The 22,090-nt window shown below is 44.8% G+C and overlaps 1 protein-coding gene across 10 annotated transcripts in view; it reads right to left on the bottom strand.

The window, feature by feature from the left end:
* AUTS2 (activator of transcription and developmental regulator AUTS2) overlaps positions 1 to 22,090 on the bottom strand; it is a 690,192-nt gene that overhangs the window by 497,058 nt on the left and 171,044 nt on the right. The window contains exon 1 of one of the 10 annotated variants that reach the window (XM_081843457.1): positions 19,868 to 20,315. The exons of 8 other annotated variants lie outside the window; for them this stretch is intronic. In XM_081843457.1, coding sequence (XP_081699583.1) covers positions 19,868 to 19,915 — 48 coding nt within the window. In that variant the 5' untranslated portion in view covers positions 19,916 to 20,315. Of the gene's footprint in view, positions 1 to 19,867; positions 20,316 to 22,090 lie in introns of those variants that run through there. One more of the 10 variants, XM_081843449.1, reaches the window with a different exon arrangement.

Raw genomic sequence — 22,090 nt, 5'->3', positions numbered from 1 at the left:
AACATTCTTGTGGCTCTTTGCCCAAATCTGCAAACGGCATATTTCAAATATTTCATTTAAACTTGATCTCCGCCACCCACCATTCCTAAATTCTCCACATTCCTGCAGCAATTTGCAAATCTCGCCCCTTTGCTTTTGCAAAACCATCATGGAAAATTGTTGTCCTCTTGGTGCAAATTTCTCCAGACGGACACATTTTTTGTATGGAGTTTTGATCAAAAACACACATTTCTGCAAGCCATTTTCCCCAATATAATGCATTTTTGTTAGTCCCCCCCCCAGTAATATATACATTTCTATCCACATTTCCCCCTAATATATGGCATTTGTGGGGCACATTGCGTGGTTGGAAATCAGCACTGCCAAATCTGGAGAACTGCTGTATTTCGGTTTGCATCTTGGTTGGAGAAATGTGAAGTTGACGACTTCTGGCTAAGATGCAAGCAATATTGAATTTCTGCCACCCACCCTCCCATCTCTATCTCAAACCATTCAACTGAGCCCTGAAGATAGCAGTCGGGTTCCACCCTGCCCAGCATTGCCCCATTGGCAGTCTCCCCCCGCCCTGCCCGGCTCTCCATCACAGACTGATGCTCATGGCGCATGGCTCATGCCCGAAGTGACAGCTTTGCTTTGTCAAGGTAGCACACTGCCGTTGTGCCAGGGCCTCCCGTCAGCTGGGGAAGCTCAGCGAGGGCCGAGATGACAGCTTCTCCGGTTCTTTCATCAACCAATGTGACTGGGTGACCTTTCCTAGCTCAGGCAGCTGCCTGCCTTCTTCATCCGATCATGGCAGAAAATAAGTCCCTTGGGGTAAACTGTGCCCTTTCCCTAATTAAAATAAAATCATAAAGAGAGGAGGAGACGGCAGTCGCAAATTGCCACCGCGGCTCTCCTCTCGAAGCCAGACGCGGAAGCAAGAGGAGGATTGTGGTGGGCAGAGAAAGAAAGGTGTTGGGGGCAGGGGGTGAGGAAGGATGCCTGTTACAAGCAAATTTAATGAGCATGGAATATCGCCTTGCTCCATATATGCCGAGTTGACCCCCTTCGATCAGCAGGCGTGGAACTGTTGTAGGTGCCACATAATATGCATTCCACGTTTCTAAGAAATTGATTTTTTTGTGTGTGTGGCACCTATACACCTTGGAACTCCCTGCCTATTGACATCAAACAGTTGCCTCTGCTGAACTTTTTCCACCACCTGCTAAAACATGTTTGTTAATGTATAAGGGATTATGTTTGCTGAGGGGGGAAAGGACAAGAAAGGGTTAATTTTGGTGTGCTGTTTAATGTGGGTGTGATGATGACTCAGCAAGCATGTGAGAATGACTCAGCACAATTTGCTCTTGGCCCCTGCTCATGGCCAGAGCATAACCTGTATGCTGTAAGGCATCTACAACTGTATGCAAATGAATCGTCCTAGAGCTGTTCAACGTTTCTCTGTTCTTTTGGCATCAGGATGGGCACTCTGCACATGCCCCAACACCTATCCAGACATGTACATAGAATGTTGACATGTACTTCAATCTGGCTTTGAACATATCATTGATTTTAATCAGTGCTTTTTTTTCTTAAAAAAATGTTTAGGGGTACTCTCACTTTGACTCAAGAAAATCACCTTTTTATAGTTCAAATCGGGGAAAATAAATAAAGTAAATAGGTGAAAGTACAAAGATTCACAAAATGTTTAGGGGTATGCATACCCCTGCGTACCCCCAGAAAAAAAAGCATGTTATGAACATTTTAACCAGCTGTTCTTTAGCTTTTCAAATGATAGGTTTATTGCTTTATTCTTTTCATAAGCCACTTTGAGGTGGTCTGGGCAGAAATCGCTGTAATGTCCAGGAAAATCCAGAGGTATGGCAGCCCTTATCGGAAGTCTTGATTTTGGCAAATTTCATTAAAAATCATTTTGATTTTGCAAAAAAAGGGGGGGAAAGCAGCTCTGCATTTTGAAATATGGCAACCCTATTACAGACATACACATACAAGACTGGGGGTGATATAAGCAACGATTGCTGCAGCTCAGCCTGCTACTTGCATGAAACTGTTTCCTACAGATTCAGAGTTCATCCAGCTCAATCCTCTAACTGGCAGCAGCTCTCAGGGACTCAGGATGAGATATGTTCCAACACTTGCCATCTGATCATTTACACTGGAGATGTCAGGGAGGGACACTTAGTCCTTCTTAATGGAAGGCAGGGACTCTATGGTTGTCCTACGGCCCATCCCCTGAACATCAATTTATACAGCACATCTCACATTATTGCCAACTCTGGAATAGAATTCATTGAGTTTGATTCTACTAATGTGGGACACGATCAAGACCAAGGTATTATTCTATCGGGACCAGCTAAACTGTGACGATCTCATTGGAGATTTGTACTGAACTGTCAGTTTTACCACTTGCACGTCAAAGCATTTTTACCCTATAGATAGAAAGCATACACACAAGCCAAATATACACACATGTGCACATATAAGTAATTTGAAGTGCATCAGTTCCATTGAAATTCCATTGTACATAACTGAACTTGCACATCACTCTCCTGAAACTGGAGCGCCTTGCACTTTCAGGGTACCCAAATGCTTAGCTTTGGAGCATAGAAAACAACTCTTCCTCAGTGTACTTCCTGCATGCCTTCTCCAGAATGACCTTGGGAGCCAATCCTCAAGAGATGGCTCATCTCCTTTCACTCTGATTGACTCCAATCATCACTAATGGCGAGAAGACTTATTCTCAGTGCCTAAAAGGCTCACCCTCATTCTGATTGGGCACCTCTATGATGCTGGAGACAGGGACCCTGCTGCCGAAATAGTAGCAGAACTTCTACCTCCCACAACCCTGGGCTAAGAGTAGAACTTAGTTGGACAGCACACACTGTGTCCAGTTCTAGGTGCCACTTTTCAAGACCTATGCTCTCTCACTTAAATCGGGGGCAGCTCCAGCTTTCTTGGCCATGACAGTGGTGCCAGAGCAAAGTTCAGGATCCTTCCTAGGAGCACCCATCTTCAGCCAGTCCAGGATGCAATCAACTACCATCATTTTGGCTTGGGTATGTGTGTTGCTGCTGACCCACAGCTCTTCCTATGGCTCTCTGACCCAAGAATCACACCAAGTCCTCAAGTAGCTATGGTCCACAAGTAGTTCACCTACTGTCCTGGAGAGGACCATCATGAGCTGTTTTGGAAGGAAGGGTAAGATAGAAATTTCAAATACTTTATCCTGTATGTTCAACCTCGAACACCAAGACCCTCTGATGGGGCACTTCTTATGGTTCCCCTCCCTACACCCCTGAGGTTCAGACAGACTTTACTAGGGGCTGACTTTTTGGTGAGGCAGGCCAAGCCATGCCAGTAGAGGTTCAGCTCCTACCTTCTTTTAGACATCTCCCACAGAGCCTAGGACTTGCCGATCAGAAGGTCGGCGGTTTGAATCCCCGCGACGGGAGAAGATGGAGGAAGACTGGAAGAAATTTAAGATGTATCTACAAAAACATTGTAATTTGGTTGAATGTTAAGAAGGATGCTAGATTATAAAAAATTGGCCACCACTAAATTAGATTTAAATTTGATGATAAGTGAGACTAAAGAAAATATAAAATTTTTTGGAAGAATTTCTAGATTATATTTGAATGAGTGGACACGAGATTGTAAACAAGTTGATAATTTGTTTGGAAAAATCTTTTAACGATGTAAATGGGAGCGGGAGATGCGAGGGAGTCCAAAGAAGTGATGAAACTATGTTTGTGACAGAAGTAAGATTGTTTATTATTTGTGCATTTATATTCAAAAACTTTAATAAATATTTATTTTTAAAAAAAATGAATCCCCGCGACGGGGTGAGCTCCCGTTGCTTAGTCCCTGCTCATGCCAACCTAGCAGTTCAAAAGCACGTCAAAGTGCAAGTAGATAAATAGGCACCGCTCCGGTGGGAAGGTTAACGGCGTTTCCGTGCACTGCTCTGGTTCGCCAGAAGTGGCTTAGTCATGCTGGCCACATGACCCGGAAGCTGTACGCCGACTCCCTTGGCCAATAAAGCGAGATGAGCGCCGCAACCCCAGAGTCAGTCACGACTGGACCTAATGGTCAGGGTTCCCTTTACCTTTACCTTTACCTTACAGGTAGTATTAGAAAGGCCTTTGCAATGTGAGTTTCTTCATAGTAGCTGGTAATGTGTGTTTATATGATGTACGCCATTCTCTTCCTCTCCCCCCCCCCCAATCCAATTGCTCTCCTAACAGGATAACAGGCACAACAGAGTTATGTGATTGCTACATAAAAGATAGAAACAGATGCAAGATATTTAGAACATGGGGGGAGGGGGGAAATATCAAAGAGCTCCCACCATCTGTCTATAGAGCTCAGAAAACAGAAACAGCTAGGGGAAGATACTGCAAGATGCCAAGCCTACCAGTGACAAGATGGGAAATGACAGCGAACAGATTTTCACTCTTCTAAGAGCAAAAGAAACATGCAGGCTGTGGTCTCAAGTTTGAAAACCTCCAGATGCTGTCCTCTTCTCACATTTCCATATCTTTGTTCATACAACATCTGATATGTTTTTCTTTTCTCCCTTTTTTTTTCAGAGAGGAAAACCGGGGAGGTGGGAGGGAGACAGACACCACGCACCCAACCAAGTACATATGTTTTTATTGCTCAAGAGGAGAGAGTGAATTCATTGTAAGGGCCCTCAGATCTAAAAGGAAAAAAATAAGGAAATAAGGAAAAGCAGTGCATGTTTTTTTCTTGAAAGGAAGGATAATCCAGACCTTCCAAGAGTTCTTGTTTTCCAGGGACAGTCCCGGGTTTATGGAAGTTGTCCTGGTTTCTCATTTGATCCAGGAATGTCCTGCTTTCCCTTAGGACATCACTTTTATTTCCAGTTCTAGATGCTGTTAGTGTAAGTTGTTAAGATGTTCTAGGTGTCTCTAATGGATGGAGACCAAGCGATTCCTCTGTGGGGAAAGGTTACAGGTGGAGCTTTTTAGTTTAGAAAAAAGTCAAGTAGGAAGCAACATGACAGACGTATATGAAATTATTACGGTGTGGAGAATGTGGATAAAGAAGAACTTTTCTTCCTTTCTCATAACACTAGAATTCACGGACATCCAATGAATGTTGGGAGTTTCAGTGAAACTATGGAATTTGCTCCAACAAGGGGCAGTGATGGTCACGGACTTGGATAGCTTTAAAAGATGATAAGCTAAAAAGTAGAGACATCACCTTGCCAATAAAGATCCATATAGTAAAAGCTATGGTTTTCCCAGTAGTGATGTATGTAAGTGAAAGCTGGATCATAAAGAATGCTAATCGCCGAAGAATTGATGCTTTTGAATTATAGTGCTGGAGGAGACTCTTGAGAGTCCCATGGACTGCAAGAAGATCAAACCTCTCCATTCTTAAGGAAATCAGCCCTGAGTGGTCACTGGAAGGACAGATCATAAAGCTGAGGCTCCAATACTTTGGTCACCTCATGAGAAGAGAAGACTCCCTGGAAAAGACCCTGATGGCATTCAGGTCATGTTTGTGAGCATCTGGTTGGTCAATATGATAACAGGATGTTGGGCTAGATGGGCCATTGGCCTGATCCAACAGGTTGTTCTTATATTCTTAGGTGACCTACATGCCTATTCGGTTTCCTGTCCATAACAGAATATGGTCCCTGCTCTCAATTCTAATGGTGTCCCTCAAATCAGACTTGGGCCAGTAAGTCCTCCAGACAGAGAACTGTCTTCTGATGGTCTTTCAAAGGCCTCTGTAAAGTCGGACAGTTGGTCAAGCTGCTGACTTATACCCATAGCTCCTCCTTGACAAATAACCTATTTTATGGGACTTGCTAGCTAGTCCACAACTGGACAATTTTTGTGTGTGCAGATGTACAGATGTGAGACCAGCAAACCAGTTCCTTCTATCTGCAAGTATTGTATCCTGTAATGTAAGCCCAAACATGGCAGATGGACATGTCCAAGACCTAAGAAACCCTTACAAAACATCCTGCAAGCAAACTAGACTCCACTGCAGATGCCGAGTGCCTGGAGGTGAGAGACTTTAACAAAAGTTAATTGAATATGACATTGTTTCAAATGGCAAACCACAACAGATTAACCAGAATAGACAACAGCTGTGAATCATAGCGGTGCTGAGGAGGGAGGCCTCCCCACCCCCACCCCAGGGGAAAACATGAAGTAGAAGGGTAGAATATCTCCTACTACTTGGAGGCAGTTGAGAACAATTAGGGCTCAAGAGTTCATGTTGAACCCCCAAAATTTTACTGTTCCTAACACTTAAGGGGGGGGGGGGGAGACGAACTCTTCGGATTAAATTGGAAAGAGCAGAGAGCTATAAAGGCGGTGCTTGGTTTCACTAGTATACATGATCATTTATTAAGATGAGATACTACTTTTCAGTTATAAAACTTGAACATGAGTGAATCTCCCTATGCTTGATTTGGAATTGAGGTCAAAGTTATTTTCCTTGAGGATTTGGCAGGTGTGCGTGGCTCAGTTTTTCCAAGACCAATTCTGAATTCAGAAACCTGCTGTAAGTGAAATGGGGTTTCTGAAGGCCTCCTGTAAACCCCCACAGGTACTGAAACACCCCCACAGGAACAGAGGGTGCTGTAATCTGCGCAGCATTATCTACACTGACTGGAAACAGCTCTTCGGGCTTTCGGGCACCTGTCCCTCCCAGTCATACCTTGGAGAAAGGGGGGATTGAATTTAGGACCTACTCCATGCAAGGGTCATGCTGTCTCACTGATCTATGACCCTTCCTTAGAAGTCCTCTGTGATGGGCAGCTGAGCTAGACCAGAATCTGGTGATGCAGTGCCTCAGAATTCCACCAGAGGGCTGGATCCTCTTTCTGATTGGCTATCACTCCAGCATACCTCGGTCCATTATACCTGAAGGAGTGTCTCCACCCCCATCATTCAGACCAGGCACTGAGGTCCAGCTCTGAGGGCCTTCTGGCGGTTCCCTCGCTGCGAAAAGCCAAGTTATAGGAAACCAGGCAGAGGGCCTTCCCGGTAGTGGCACCCGCCCTGTGGAACGCCCTCCCATCAGATGTCAAAGGAAAAACAACTACCAGAGTTTTAGGAGACATCTGAAGGCAGCCCTGTTTAGGGAAGCTTTTAATATCTGAAGGACTATTGCATTTTAATATTTTGTTGGAAGCTACCCAGAGTGGCTGGGAAACTCAGCCAGATGGGGGGTATAAATAATAATTTGTTGTTGTTGTTGTTGTTGTTGTTGTTGTTGTTGTTGTTATATCAAGACAGCTAGCCAGAGTGGGGTGGAGCAGCACTTTGGGAGGGATTATAAAAGGAGCTGTTTCTGAGAGCGCATTCAGGTGATAATTTAAGGGAAAGAGCTGCAGGAAGAGTTGGAGGGTTGGTTCTGAGCTGTGTGTAACATCCACTCTGAATAGAATGTCTACAGCCATAATCATAGAGTTGAAACAGAACCCCCCCCCAAAAAAGTCATCTGGTCCAACCCCCTGCATTGCAGGAATCTCAGTTAAAGCATCCGTGACAGATGGCCATCTGACCTCTGCTTAAAAACCTCCAATGAAGGAGAGTGAACAGCTTCTCAAGGGAGACCATGCTACTGTCAAACAGCTCTTCCTATCCCTCCCTAAAAGAAAAGAGATTCCCTGCCTTGCACGTCTATCTCAGGCTCTTCCTCTTCTGGATGATATCCAAACACCTCTGACTAATAATAATAATAATAATAATAATAATAATAATAATAAAAAATAATAATAATAATAATAATAATAATAATGAAGAATTTTATTTATACCCCACCCTCCCCGACCTCAGGGCAGATAACACCAATAAAATTTCAGTAAAAACATAATGAGGGGGAACCAATTTAAAATACAGGTTAAAATGCAATTTAAAATGCAGCCTCATTTTAAAAGTCAAAACCCTAAGGGGAGGGAAACATAAGGATCAGACTGAGTCCAAACCGAAGGCCAGGCAGTACAGCTCTGTCTTGCAGGCCCTGCGGAAAGATGTCAAGTCCTGCAGGGCCCTAGTCTCTTGCGACAGAGCGTTCCACCAAGTCGGGGCCAGTAGTGAAAAGGCCCTGGCCCTAGTTGAGGCCAGCCTAACCACCTTGTGACTTGGGACCTCCAAAATGTTGTCATTTGTGGACCTTAAGGTCCTCCGCGGGGCATGCCAGCAGGACTTCTGCTCTTCTCATCACTCTGCAAGTTCTTGGAGACCAGGACGATGGGAGTTTGTCGCAGGAGGAGAGGGACAAACCCTGGATTTTTCAGCAGTCCCTTGACCCCACTCCTCAGCTTCAGACTTGGATTCTGAACTGCTGCCTGTCACTGACTCTTCCTGCCCACTTAACCCTGCTGCTCCTTCAGCATCAGGCACATCTTCTAACTCTTCCCCCTGTGACCTCTCCTTGGTGTCCCATCACCAATCCCCTGGCTCTGAGCCTTCCTCCTTGGAGGTTTCCCTTGGGGGTTCCCTGGCCGCTGCCTCTGACCACTCCTCTTTGTCCAGCCAGTCCCTGGCATCAAAGTTAATGGGAGGCTAGAATTCAGAAGTTTAATCTTGATTCAATTAAAAATCAAGACAGCGTCTAGCACAATGCATTTGACCTGCTATAATTGGCAGAAAAGTCATTAAACAGTCTGCCAAGACCCTCGGCAATTTTCAAGCGGTCCATGGGAAAAAAACCCGGGGTTTGGGAACCACTGTTCTACGGTGTTGCGCTTTCCCCAAACAAACCTAATTACGGCATAAAATGAAGGAAAATTATTGCTCATTCCTGTCGTTTATTTCAGCTCTCAGAACTTGGTTGCCTTCATAAATCTGCGGGGGTGAAGATGAAGGCAGCAAAACCAAAGAAGTCAGGGAGTGTAATTACAGCCATATTTCTCTGCCAAACATTGCAGAGCCTCAATACAAAGAGGCTTGTTTGACTCCCGAGAGCATGTGATGTATCAGAGATGGATCTGAAAGACGACCGGATACAATGCCAGTGTCTGAGAGGTGCACCAACATTTGGAGTGCTGACTACAGAGGACTTATTGAAGTGAACAGGCCTTGTAGGAGTCAGAGTTCACCAAAGGTGTGGGAGCCGTTCCAAGATTTAAGCCAATGCAGAGTGAAACACAAGGCAGGAAAGAATTTGCCAAACGATGCTATCAGTTGTGTTCAAAGAATGAAGCTTTCTAATAGATAGAAGAGGAAGGAAAGAGTGTAGGTGGAAGGGAGGGTTTTGTTTTAAAAACGCAATCACCTAGAGTTAACTCACAGATGTGGGAATGAAAGACAAAGGTCTAAGTCTGCATTTGCTTCTCCCTGGTTCTGGGTACTGGCTCAACTAGGAGAGCAGAGAATTCCTTACAGGGATAACAACGAATAGCATGTAGTCCTTTTGAGCATTTTTTTAAAAACATCATATGGATTTTAGCATTTACTAATTTATTTAGTTTTTTATTACATGTATGCCCTGTTTAATCTCCAGTCATGTTAAACAGGCAAGAGTGAAAGCAGCAGTAATAGAGCGCATTACTTCCAGGTTTCGCAGCTTGCGCATGCGCAGACGCTCAAAATGACGTCATGCGCATGCACAGAAGCGGCGAAAATGACGTCACACACATGCGCAGAAGCGGCGAAAAGCGACGCACGCGTGCACAGACATGCCGTCGCTAGATACGTTTACCTCTAGATGCGAACGGGACTCCGAAACAGATCCCGTTTGTATCTAGAGGTACCACTGTATATAACAGTTCAACTTTCTCATAATCCACTAGAAAAAAGTGAATTTGCGCTATTCTTAAGAGAGTCCCTTGAATATGCTGAGACAGACCACAGTGAGACATACACAGGGAAATGTAGCATGAAAAAAGGGGTCAGTCATCTGTTTCATATTATCTTCTACTTTGACCCCCCAAGGAAAACATGCAGTCATTACCTGTTCTTGTTCAAATTAAATACTCTAATTTTCCAACAAGTGTTGTAAACAACTCATTTCAGCTAATCAAAACGCATCCTGAACTGATACTTTTTGGAATGGGCCTATTCCCATACTTTCCAAACTCCTCAAACAAATGACATTTAATTACAGCATTATAGGGAAGATTAAGACCTGGCAGAAACCACCCTGGTTTATTTTCATAGATCCTGTGGACCACACAAGTTATATACAAAGAAATGACAGCTGATGCCTTCTGGAGAGGTGGAAGGGGAAGGAATCGTACAAAAAAAGGTCAGAAGGAACAAGAGCAGGCTTGGCCATGTGCTGAGGTGAACCAAAAACATATCCTTTTAAAGAGATGTGACCATGAATACATAGGAAGTTGCCTTAAACTGAGTCAGGCCATTGGCCCATCTAGCTCAATATTGTCTCTGCTGACTGGACGCAGCTCTCCAGGGTCTTAGGCGGGAGTGTCCAGGAATGAGAAGCCAAGGAAGAAGTCCAAGTCAGGGCCAAAAAAGTCTGTAAGAACTAGAGGAGCAAACCAGAAATCAGAACCTAAAGGATAGAGTACACACCAGAGTCTGGGAAGACTCTGGAACAGGAAGTCCGTTCTAGGGCTTCCTAGCCCAGGGAGATCCAATTGGCCAGCTGATGGTGTGGTGCTTCACTGATAAAGAAGCCACTTGCCACTCAAAGGATCATCATATGGACCTAGAAGCTTCAGATAGCTTTTGGTTGCCTTCTTCTGTGTATGTATATACACACCGCCAACGCATACAGTCAAACCTCAGCTCCTGAACACCTCCATTTTGGAACATTTCAGCTCCCAAACGCAGAAAACCCGGTAGTAAATGTTCTGTTCTTTAAATGTTTTTCAGAAAACCAAATGTCCGACACGGCTTCCACTTGAGTGCAGAAAGCTCCTGCAACCAATCGGAAGCTGTGCCTCAGTTGTCAAACATTTCAGAAGCCAAATGGGCTTCCGGAACAGATTACGTTCAACAACCGAGGTTTGACTGTATAAGATATCAAGGTGGTAAAATAATAGAAAATAATAGAAAAGAGCTGTTCAGGCCTGTTGGCAAAAAAGAAAGAAAGAAAGAAAGAAAGAAAGAAAGAAAGAAAGAAAGAAAGAAAGAAAGAAAGAAAGGTCTTCTAAAAGATGCTTGGAAGTGAACAGTCAGGGATGAGAATTTCTGCCAGAATAAGTTTCCACAATATGAAACGGGACACTAAAGGCACTGTTATGGAATCCTTTAAAATGCTTCATTGGAAGCAACTAATAAATGAATGAATGAATGAATGAATGACCACTACCACCATTTTAAATCTGGCAAAATCTTAAGAGCTTGTGTAGATGGTTCTTTCAAATGTTGAGTGTTGGCTGAAATTCAGCAGCAGAGTTTAGAAACTTCATTCTAAACTCGCTACTGATCTTTTGTTTTGTGGAAACAATGTTATGATCCAGCCATTTTTAACCTAGGTCCAAAGATTGACCTGCTGAACTGCTCCAGCTTTGGCTGAAGCAAGAATTCTTTATTGGGCAAAGATCACTAGGGATGAGGGAAAAAACTAAGAAGGTTCACCTTTGAAGGTGAATGGAATCAATTCACACTTTCTGAAACAATCTGACATCCAAAACACAGTCACTCTTCAAAATTTGCACTTCTCTAAATTTTGTAGGGCTATTTTCCAGGCAAGTTATGTGTACCAACATGCATATACCAGGTTGTGGGGTCCATAAAGACACATACAGTGGTACCTCGGGTTACAGACCCTTCAGGTTACAGACTCCGCTAACCCAGAAATAGTACCTCGGGTTAAGAACTTTGCTTCAGGATGAGAACAGAAATCGTGCAGCAGCAGCGGGAGGCCCATTAGCTAAAGTGGTGCTTCAGGTTAAGAACAGTTTCAGGTTAAGAACGGACCTCCAGAACAAATTAAGTTCTTAACCCGAGGTACCACTGTATACTTGTGAAGTGTCCATAAAAATGCTTGCATCTGTATACTGCACAACATACAAAAATGCAGCTTGTTAGGGAAAATTGCTTTGCGGAAATTGCTATATTAGGCAAAATTGCATACAGACATGTGTATTTCAGGCTAAAATGCAGGTGAATTTTCATGAGGTTTTTTTTAAAAAAAGAGTGTAAACTGATATGGAAATGTGGAGAACTTAAGGTAAGAGTGCAAAAATGGGAAACTAAGAGAAACAAAAAAAAGTGACAGATTCTCCCACCCATGGCAAATGGGAAGAGAGTATGATCACTGAAAGTGCATCCTACTCTTCAGTATCAAAATGAACTGCTTCCAGTAGGCAAAACTCAGAATATAGAAGGTCACTTGCTATTTACATTGTGCTAGAAGCAACACCATCAATCAGAGCTTGCACTGGTAGTTTCTGTATACAGACAGAGAAGAAAATAAAGGCTATAAATACTCCCAGAGTAGCATTTATCCTCCAGGACAGAGGAAGCAAGAGGGGGAGTAGAGAAAGTACAAAAACATGACAGTCCAGCTCCCCCCTCCCATGTCAACTGAATGGTAATGGCCCTCTGGGAAAAGAAGAGGCCTTTGGGTTTAGCGGAGTTGACATTCAGTTCTCAGGCGATTAGACAAGGCTCTATTTAATAACTTTTTGTCTAATACTGATCATCAGTGGCTTCGTAACAGGAGCATCTGGGTGACACTAATACCATTTGTGACTAGAGCTGAAACAGAATTTAACACAAATTGAGAATTTTGACAAAAATAAGAATGCAGATGTTGTTGTTTTCTGTGTTTCTCAAACTGGAGACCCAGCTGTTGTTGGATCACAACTACCATCACCCCGACCACTGGACCTGCTAGCTAGGGATGATGGGTGTTGTAGTCCAACAACAGTTGGGGAACCAAGTTTGAGAAACACTGGGTCAGAGTGGGCCATCACAGTCTGGGAAGCCTTGTTCTATTATTTGAACATAGGGCATTTAATCTATTGGGCCAAAGTCCTGAGAATGAAAAGGATATGAGCTGATTTATACTGAGCCATAAGTGAACAACAAGTGGTATAGAATAATCACCGAGTGGTTGGTGTCCACCAGGAGGAGGAGAATATGGCTGGTGGCCTTGGAGACTATGGAAGCCCTATTCCCAGGAGAACCTAGTATCAGAAGGAGAATCCTCTTGGGTTCAAATGCATGTCTGTGAATTACACCTAGAGACTTGTGTTGAAAAGTCATAAATTAAAAAGCCAAGCTTGTCAAAGATGCCAGATGCCATAACCAAATCTCTATGCACTAATGTTTGGAAAGGCCAACAGCTCTAACAAAAGGAACACTGAACTGCTAATCATCCATGAATCTAGCAAAACACAATTTCAGGTAAGTCCAAAATGTATGGCTCCGTAAAAGCATATCTGAACTAAACAATTTGGGACTGGGTTAGTAGGAGAATTGGTTGTGCCGGCATGGACCTCCCTCTCTCTTGAGAGAGGCATTCAAGGTTCTTTTCTCACATTCCTACTGGATGGACAACTTTGCCCATCTGAGTTGCTTTTCAGCTCACCTTACCAATGGTATATTCTGCATGCACAATAAGAGGGACAGGCAGGTTACCGGATCTGAGTTTTAGACAGAGCCAGAGAAATAATATCCCCAACCACTTAAACGGATTAACGGATAACATGCACACCTTTGAACCTGCTTTGCTACCAAGTGAGCTTTCACAGCTCTTGCTCAAGGACATAAAACATTTCAGCTTAATGAGTTAAGACTCGGCTCTCACCATCTCCTAAGCCAATCTGTTAGAAACCACCACTGGAGTTGCAAACACAAGCAAAGCTTGATCATCACTGTAACATATTCATCAGCATTTCACAAAAGAAAAATAGGGATGCACTCAGGATTCCTGCACAAGTCACCCACCACCCACTATTTCAAACTGGCTTCTATATGCTGCACTCACTGACGCCGAAATGGCCTGTTTTCCATCAACCGAATAGCCAGAAGGATTCATGTTAGCTTCTGTTACAGGTACAGAAGGAAAAGAGAAGTGCCCTCAACTTCCAAAACAATTGACTAGCCGTTGGAAGCTGCAACAAAATGTTGCAGCATGGAGAGCATCTGTTCAGGGTTGCAGCCAGCCATGCCCCCTTTCCAGGATATTCATTTTCCCTCCCTCCATCCCAACTAGTTCTCCTCCCCACCCCCAGCAAAACAAAAAACCCTGTCAGCTAGCATTGTGCATCCACTGAGCATGCTCAACCATCACTGGGTTAGTTCTGGGATCCCTTCCTTCAGATCTCCACACCCCCAGCAATATGTTTTGTGCATCTGCAAAGTGTGCCTGATTATTCCTCCCCTCTTCTGCTTGGGTGACACCATTTTGGATACATGAGCAATGACACTCACAGCCTAATCATTGGGAATAACCATTACAAATTTATTCAAGTAGCTGCCATGGAGCTGTCAGGCCAGGAACGTCCAGAGTAAGGAATTAACTCTTTGTTGTTAAAAGCACACTTAAAAATTAGGGAAAGGCACGTCCATCAGTCCTACGTCTCTCAGCTACTCCTAGGTGTGTGCCCAATGAGGCAGTTGCTGCAACAGAGAGGCCCTGCCCCTGACCTCAGCTAATGTATCTCCTCCATCCAAGCTGTGTGCAAGCAGACAAAGAGACTCCACCTGCATGTCACCTTCTGCTCCTCCCTCTTCAATCCTCTCCTGGTCCTGGGGCAGCAGAAGGAGATATGGAAGCCCTTGACTCTCCACCAGCCGGACCTCTCTCTCCTGCTTACTGCATTTGTTCTTCACTTTCCAATCCTGCAGCTTCTCCTGCCTCTGACTTTCATCTCCCGGCTGTTACAGGCTCCCCTAGATCCCTGAACCATTCTTCCAAGCCAAGTCTCCAACTCCATTTCTCCTGGTGCCCACTCCTCAGTGTCTAGCCAGTCCCTGGCAGTAGTTGAAGGTATATCACCATCCATGCACATCAGGGACGCGGACTTATAAAAAATATTGGGGGGGCCCGGGAAAGCTCATGAATAATAAATAAGCTCATGAATATGCAAATAAAGTGGCACCGCCTCCTCGTGAGCGAATAGGGGAGAGCGTGCTGCGCCTATTAATCAGCTCCAAAGGAAATTGGGTGGAGCTTTTGCTCGGGAGGGAGGGCAGGAGGCATGCAGCCCGCCCCTTCCTGTGCATTTTGGGCTGGGGGAGGGGCGGCGATGGCGCTCTGCTGGAGGGGCGCCGGAGATTATTGGGGGGGCGGAGCCCCCCCAAACGAATTTTTGAGGGGGCTCGGGCCCCCTCAAGCCCCATGGAGTCGGCGCCTATGATGCACATCCATTTATGGTTAACAGTTTTGGTTCATATCTCTCTCTCTCTCTCTCTCTCTCTCTCTCTCTCTTTTCACTCTTACATTCAGTTCTCCACATCAACATGCATTAAAAACAACAACAACCCAATGGCAACAAGTCATTGTGAAAATTCATCCTGATCTATGTTTATACCAAATAAAGCCTCTGAGAATTCTTAAGCCAAGAGTTGAAGCTGAGTGGAAGCCAAAACAATGAGCATTGGTCACACTGGCAGAGGCTGATGGGAGTTGGAGTCCAGGAACATATGAATGCAACCAGAATGGGAAATGCTGTTCTAATGTGTTTCCTGGGAACACCCTGTCCTAGGCAAAACACAGAGTATCTGGATAACAGTGAGCTTAACAGCTGTTCTGTAAAACCATTGCCATTTTTGAAATCCCAACTCGAGTTCAGCATTAGTCTGAAAACAGCTTCATTTCAGAGTTAGGGTTAAAACAGTCAACTTTCTGGACCCAATGGGTTCAGCTATACTGGGTCAAAATGGGCACATATACCCAGAATATATCCCAAGTTCAACGATGAACAAGTAAGGATTTCAGGAAATAAGATCTCAGCTTGGGGTACAATTGAATCCTGCAAGCAAGGGGGTGGGGGTGAGATTCATATACTTTTCCAGTTATCTGTCAGCATCACTGTTGTTAAACATGGTAGCGGTCTAGTATTCCTCTTCTCTTTTAAAGGAAAAGCATTACATAGGAATGACCCCGCGTGTGACACCCAATCTCCCCCGAGCCCACCTTTTGACATTGAATGCATCCTGAATATTCAACCATCTGGTAGTTACTCGTTGTACCTTCTAAAATGTACTTTGGGGTTACAAGTCAAAAGCTGCCATCCACAACATATTTGACAGAATCCCACTGAGCCTTTCTCTGTGTAGTCTTCTTGTTCCTTCTCTTCGTCACAAGCCTGTTTTCCCTTCCAGGCAGGCGCATGCAGGGGGGGGGGACCACACTCTCATCTTTGTTCAATGCCCCCAAGGATACGGACAGTGACCATCCCTTCTAACACTCTGCAGCATCCGTTCACATCCACATAGGCTTGTCCCCCCCCCCCCCCGACAGCAGAAAGGGAAGGCATGGAGATAGGGGAGAAATCAGGTCCACTTTGCATTTAAAGACAAACCAACCTAATTCACATTTTAGATACAGCAGGAGAACAGAAGACCCTGAATTTGTGTTTCCCTGATTTCTACAAGGTTGTTCTACAGCCAACTGCTTTGTATAAACATGCATATACTGGGGTAAAATGTGCATTAAAAAGTAGCACAGGGAGGGAAGGACTGGGATATTTTCATAGTGCTGGGCATCCCCAATGAGCTACCAATGCAGAGGCAGAATAGAGTACAGAGTACACATCAGATACTGTTTTAATCTTGGTGATATGCCCTGACCTCATGACAACCATTCAATCCCTAAAATGCCCAGATTCCATATAATACTCCAGAATTTCCCAACTTTTGCTGGTCTCTTTATTCCAAGATGGAGAATCCATAGTCTCCAGACACTGTTTCATTGCAACTCCTGCAGTACCAGGCTACTGGTCAGCTGGGACTGGTGGGACTGGTGGGAGCCTGAAACCCAGCAACAACTGAGGATTCACAGATTTGGTTATTCTGAGGGATGGGTTGAATGAGTCTGTTTCCATTCCATATCACTTTTGAATGTGTTCACCCAGAAGCCCATTCCATCCCATTTCTGCATTAAGCTGCTATGATCCATGCATAGCTGAACTACACGCCCTGCCCTGCAGCTACTTAAAAGTCTCAAACTTCAAAAGGCAATTGTGTCCCCAAAATTACAGGCATGCAATTGCAAACATTCCTGGGCACTTCTTGCGTATTTGCAAAGAATACCAATCTCCCTATCTGTGGAGAGGCTTTCCCATCTGCTTTGATCTTCTTGCAGAGCGAAACACACTGGAGAACATCAGAGCCCTCCCCACTCCTCGCCGAACAGCTGACGGTCAGGAGGAGACCCTGAAAGCCACACAAGATCTCACCATGGAGCATATCACAGCCTCTGCTTTAAATGGAGATGGAGAATGAGCTGTGGGACCATTTTCATGCAAGGCATGAGCTTGACCCCTGAGCTATGGGGGAGCGATGGGTCCTGACCTCCACCTTCCTCCACCAATCTGCTTGCCTCATTTCAATGAGACCTTGGCAAACTGCATCACAATAGGCATTCTCTTACATCATTGGGCTAGCCTGAGCAAGGAGGAGAAAGAGATGCTGGTAGTGGTAATAAGGGGCAACAAGTCCTTGGATCAATGGTGACCAGGTGAGTTGGGGACTATCATTTATTTTTCCCAAATGCCCTACTATTTCAGCAAATAAAATTTAAATGCTCCCAGACTTGCCCACCTGGCGCTGATTGACACAGTGGAGAGGGAATGCCTCGTGAGTCCAGCATCTGCCTAAAAATGCTACACGGTAACACCAGGCTTGTTCCTAGCCCATGACACACACCCCACTGTGCAAAGTTTATTTGCTTCCATGCATCTTTGTTGTGCAGTGAGCTGTAAAAGTTGTCTGATAGTCAATAAAAAAATTACGCCTTGACAATGGAAATGTTTCTCTCCTCCCCATCCCCTGTCCTTTCTGGGTTGCTGCGAATCTGCTCGACGTGCATTTCTCCCCCACTCCCCCCAACATGAAGAACACAATGGAGCAAAGATGGTGTGGCTTGTGCCCATTGGGCCTAGGAGGGCAAAAGGCAGAGGAGGTTGACAGTAGGTGGCAACGAGAGCCAATGATAGGCAGAGACAACTCACTCTAGTTTGGTCTCCCCCCTTCTCCTCCCTGCTGAGTTCTATTAGGGCAACATTGAGACCAAGGAAGAAGAAGGTGACAGCCAAAGCCATTCAAGTAAGAAGGCAAGCAGACTGAAGTTGATGGGGCAGTGCCCAATCCTAATGGGCCAGCCTCCACTGGTGAACCGGCACTTGGGAAGAATTAAGCCTGAAGTTAAGAACCTAGGAAGGAGCCTTATCGTGAGTCAGGTCCTTCATGTAGCTCAGTACTGCCTACAATGGTTGGTAGCAGCTCTCTGGGATTTCAGGCAGAGATCTCCCCCAGCCCTACCTGAAGAAGCCAAAGATTGAACCTGGAACCTTCTGTGTACAGAGCAATGTACTCCACCACTGAGTTACAGCGCTTCAGAGTTGGTGGGGCAGTGCCCCCATGTGCCTGAATGGACCAGCCTCCACTGGAGAAAGACTTCCTTTTCCAATTCAGACTAGACTTTGAATGTCTTCCCTGGATGGAGGGTGACAGACAAACACCTTAGCAATTCCTGTACGGCGTTTGAAGCCAAGGGACTATTCTCAAGACTACCCTCAGCTTCCAGATCCCAAAACTAATCCCGCAATTTCTCAATCAAGATGCCCCACAGAAGGTGACTGATGAACAAAATGACTCCAAACGATCCATACCAGCCACCCAAGAAGTAAACATGGTACCAGGCGAGCAACCTCCCTCCCACAACACTACCCGGTCTTTTGCAAGAGTAAAATCTGTCCCAGCCCTCCAAAGATGGCAAAACAGATGAGAGCAAGAACAAGTCCCCAGTCAACCAATTTGATTGGGCCACCACTCAACCAAAGGCTCTAGCTTGAATTGTTCCAGTCTCTGATGTTCCTAATAATAGGGTATCCCCAACTTGGAAGGGAAGCAGCCCCAAGCCATATGGAGGAGGGCATCCAATGGGTCACAGGACCACAGTTCAGTGGTTAGATTATCTGCTTTGCAAGCAGAGGGCCCCAGGTTTAAAGCTTGTCATCTCCAGGTAGGGCTGGAAAGATCAGGTCTGAAACCTGGACAGCAGCTGCCATTCAGTGTAGACAATACTGAGCTAGTTGGACCAACGATCTGAGTTGCTATAAGCTAGCTTCCAGTGTTCAGAGTCATGCAGAGCCATGGAGTGCAGCAAGAGAACAAAACAAGACGACAACAACAACAACAACAACCTTGGCATGTAACATTACTAGATAAGTTGTCCAGCTGCAAAGAATCAAAATGATGGCCATGGCAAGGGAGAGGGTGCAATTTTGGTCTCTGCACTTGACCAATGAAATATGGTTCTCCCCCCCCCCCCCAAGGAACTCTAGATAAATAGATAGGTGGAGATCCCCCGCTCAGCTATTCGACAAAATAAAATGAAAACCAGCATTTTTGTTTCTGCCACCTCACTGCCATGCTACAGAACTTTTACTTCTCCAACAACTGCACAAAATAAAATATTCATTTCTCTTCTTGCAGGCAATATACACACACTTCTTTCCTGTGGCTATTTCAAAGAAACCGGGTCACAAACCAGACCTAACGTTTTGCCACATTACTCGCAGGCAAGTCAGACTGCTAGAGTTCCAAGCCTTTGTACAGATTTCAGCCCAAGAATGACCATAGCCAAGGAAAACACATGCGGCTTTGAAACTTCATGGCAGCACTAAGGACCACGAGTGACCAGGAATACCTGTCTAAAAGTGGGATCTGTGCAGGAAAGATGCCCACATGGACCTCTCCTCCCAGAAAGGAAATATATCAGCTTCACGTACCTTTTCTGCATACTTGAATTTTACGTAGAACCAGCTCGACTTGATCATTGTCTCTGACTCTCAGGTAAGCTTTTTTTCCCCTCAAAAAAAAGATGCCAGCAATGTTTTTTTCCTCCTTCAAAAAAGGATCCCAAGGGCTCTCTCGAACAGCAGAATGTTTTTTTAAAAAAAAAGAAGAGGAGGAGGAAGGGAGAAAAAGGAAGGAAGAAAAGGGAATGGGAAATAAATTCTCGCTTTCAGCTTGATAGCTCTGCACCCTCGCTGAAGGAATGCTGGATTTTGCCTCCCTGTAGCTGCTGTCCAAAATGCCTCCGTCTGTGCTCCTCTGTCGACTTGGCTGCCTGACAAGACACTTCCACAAACGGACCGCAAGCTGCATTCATCACAAGTGGCACATGTCAGTAAATCCAAGAGGCTGGCTTCAGAGCTGGCAGCCACCCAGGACCGTGACCTCCCCTGGCGGAATGAATAATGAATTCCATCGCTTCCCCCTCCAGACACAGATTAACACCTGGCTAAACATTATTCTGACAACCAAAGGCTGAGCGGCTTTTGGCTGGCCTGCTTGGAGAGCCCACGGTGGCGGGTTTAACCCTTTGCACTCGCCACGTCCGGATCCCTACCACCTTTCCTATAAACAACAACAAAACGTGGGGAGCAGGGAAGGAGGTTCCTGCCCAGCGAAAAACCTCTTCCTCCACTTCAAAAGGAGAGGAGAGGAGGGGGAAAAAAAGATTACAGGCCTAAATATAGCAGAGAAACTATAAAGCCTCTTAAGCAGAAATCCACGGTCTCTTTCCCAATTCTGCGGTCAAATCTTTTGTATTCCAAATGCCATCACAGGAATGGTGTGAGGTCCATTTCCCGCCCTCCCTGCCGTGCTTCTGGCATCCTTCAATATGCCTCCCGTTTTGAGAAAACGTCTTTTATATCCCAGTACATTGCAGCCCGAGAGTAAATAATGAACATCACCCAAGCCTGGGTTTAATGGCAATAGAAGAGGTGGAGAGGCTACCTCTCTCTGCCTCTCTCTAAGCCACTCCCTCTAAGCCTGGAGCTCCTCCCTCTAAAGTCCAGATGAGTCACGATTGGCTGGGGATCTTCTGGGCAGGATCATTAAGTCAGGGGCTCATAGCAGCATGCCTTGGGGAGTCAGATCTGTTCGAGACGTGGGCATGGGATTAACCCCTGGTTGTCAGTGGAAGACGTCCCCTTAGACCAAACATAATTGCAACCCTTGAAGTCCTCTCCTCTATGGAACCAGATGGAATTAAAATGCTTGCAGAACAGGGAAATATGAGTCAACATGCCTGTAGAGTGGCTCCAGAAATTCTCATTGTTTTTTTTATTTATTTATTTATTTAGCAAGATTTTTATACTGCTTAACCATCAAAAGCTCTAAGCGGCTCACATGAAATCTATACAGTATTAAAATTACTGATAAAAGCCAAACCACACCCCCGGCCTTCCACATTACAGCGGACTGGTAAACAATAGCACACTGCCAACAGAGTGGAAGGCAATATATATTTATAGTATGTTATAGTATAGTAATTTAACTTGAAGCTTTAACCCAAAGTTAGCAACCACATGTTATCTGGCTCCCCCACCCCAACTTTCATTTTTCTGAATCATGCTGACAGTCAACCAAAAGAGGCTCGTTTCATGCCTTTTCAATAGACAGGACTGCAACTAGGAAGCTAGCAGGACCATATACAGTCCTGTGGAATTTAATTTCATTTAAAACATTTGCGGGGAGGGAGCACTTTTTTCTGAGCAGTTTAAAGCAACTAAATGCATTTAACAAACTACCAGGGTTGTATTCACCATAGTGCAAAGGAGATTGTTCTCTCAGGCAAGCAAAAAAAAAAAATAATGTTTTTGTTGATGGAGGAATCTCCCCTTTCCATGTGCTGTTCTGGGGGTCTTCCCAACCCCCGAGAGCTGATATTTGGAGGCCACAGAGGGAGGAGAGGGAGGGAGATAGAGTTGCACTCAGGGCTGGATTTAGGTTTGATGAGGCCCTAAGCTACTGAAGGTAATGGGGCCCTTTATATGTCCAGCTGTCCTTTGTCAACAACAAATTGTCACCGTTTTTTGTGTGTTGAATATATGCTATATGGTAATTTATGGACCTAATAGGTATCTAAAGCCATTTGCACATAATATGTATTTTATCAAAATAATTGTTGAACTGAAATACAATTAAGAAGAAGTATATTA

This window comes from Podarcis erhardii (assembly GCF_964252035.2).
Source record: "Podarcis erhardii genome assembly, chromosome: 16".
NCBI classification, from domain to species: Eukaryota; Metazoa; Chordata; class Lepidosauria; order Squamata; family Lacertidae; genus Podarcis; species Podarcis erhardii.
This window is presented reverse-complemented; position numbering and strand designations above follow the sequence as displayed.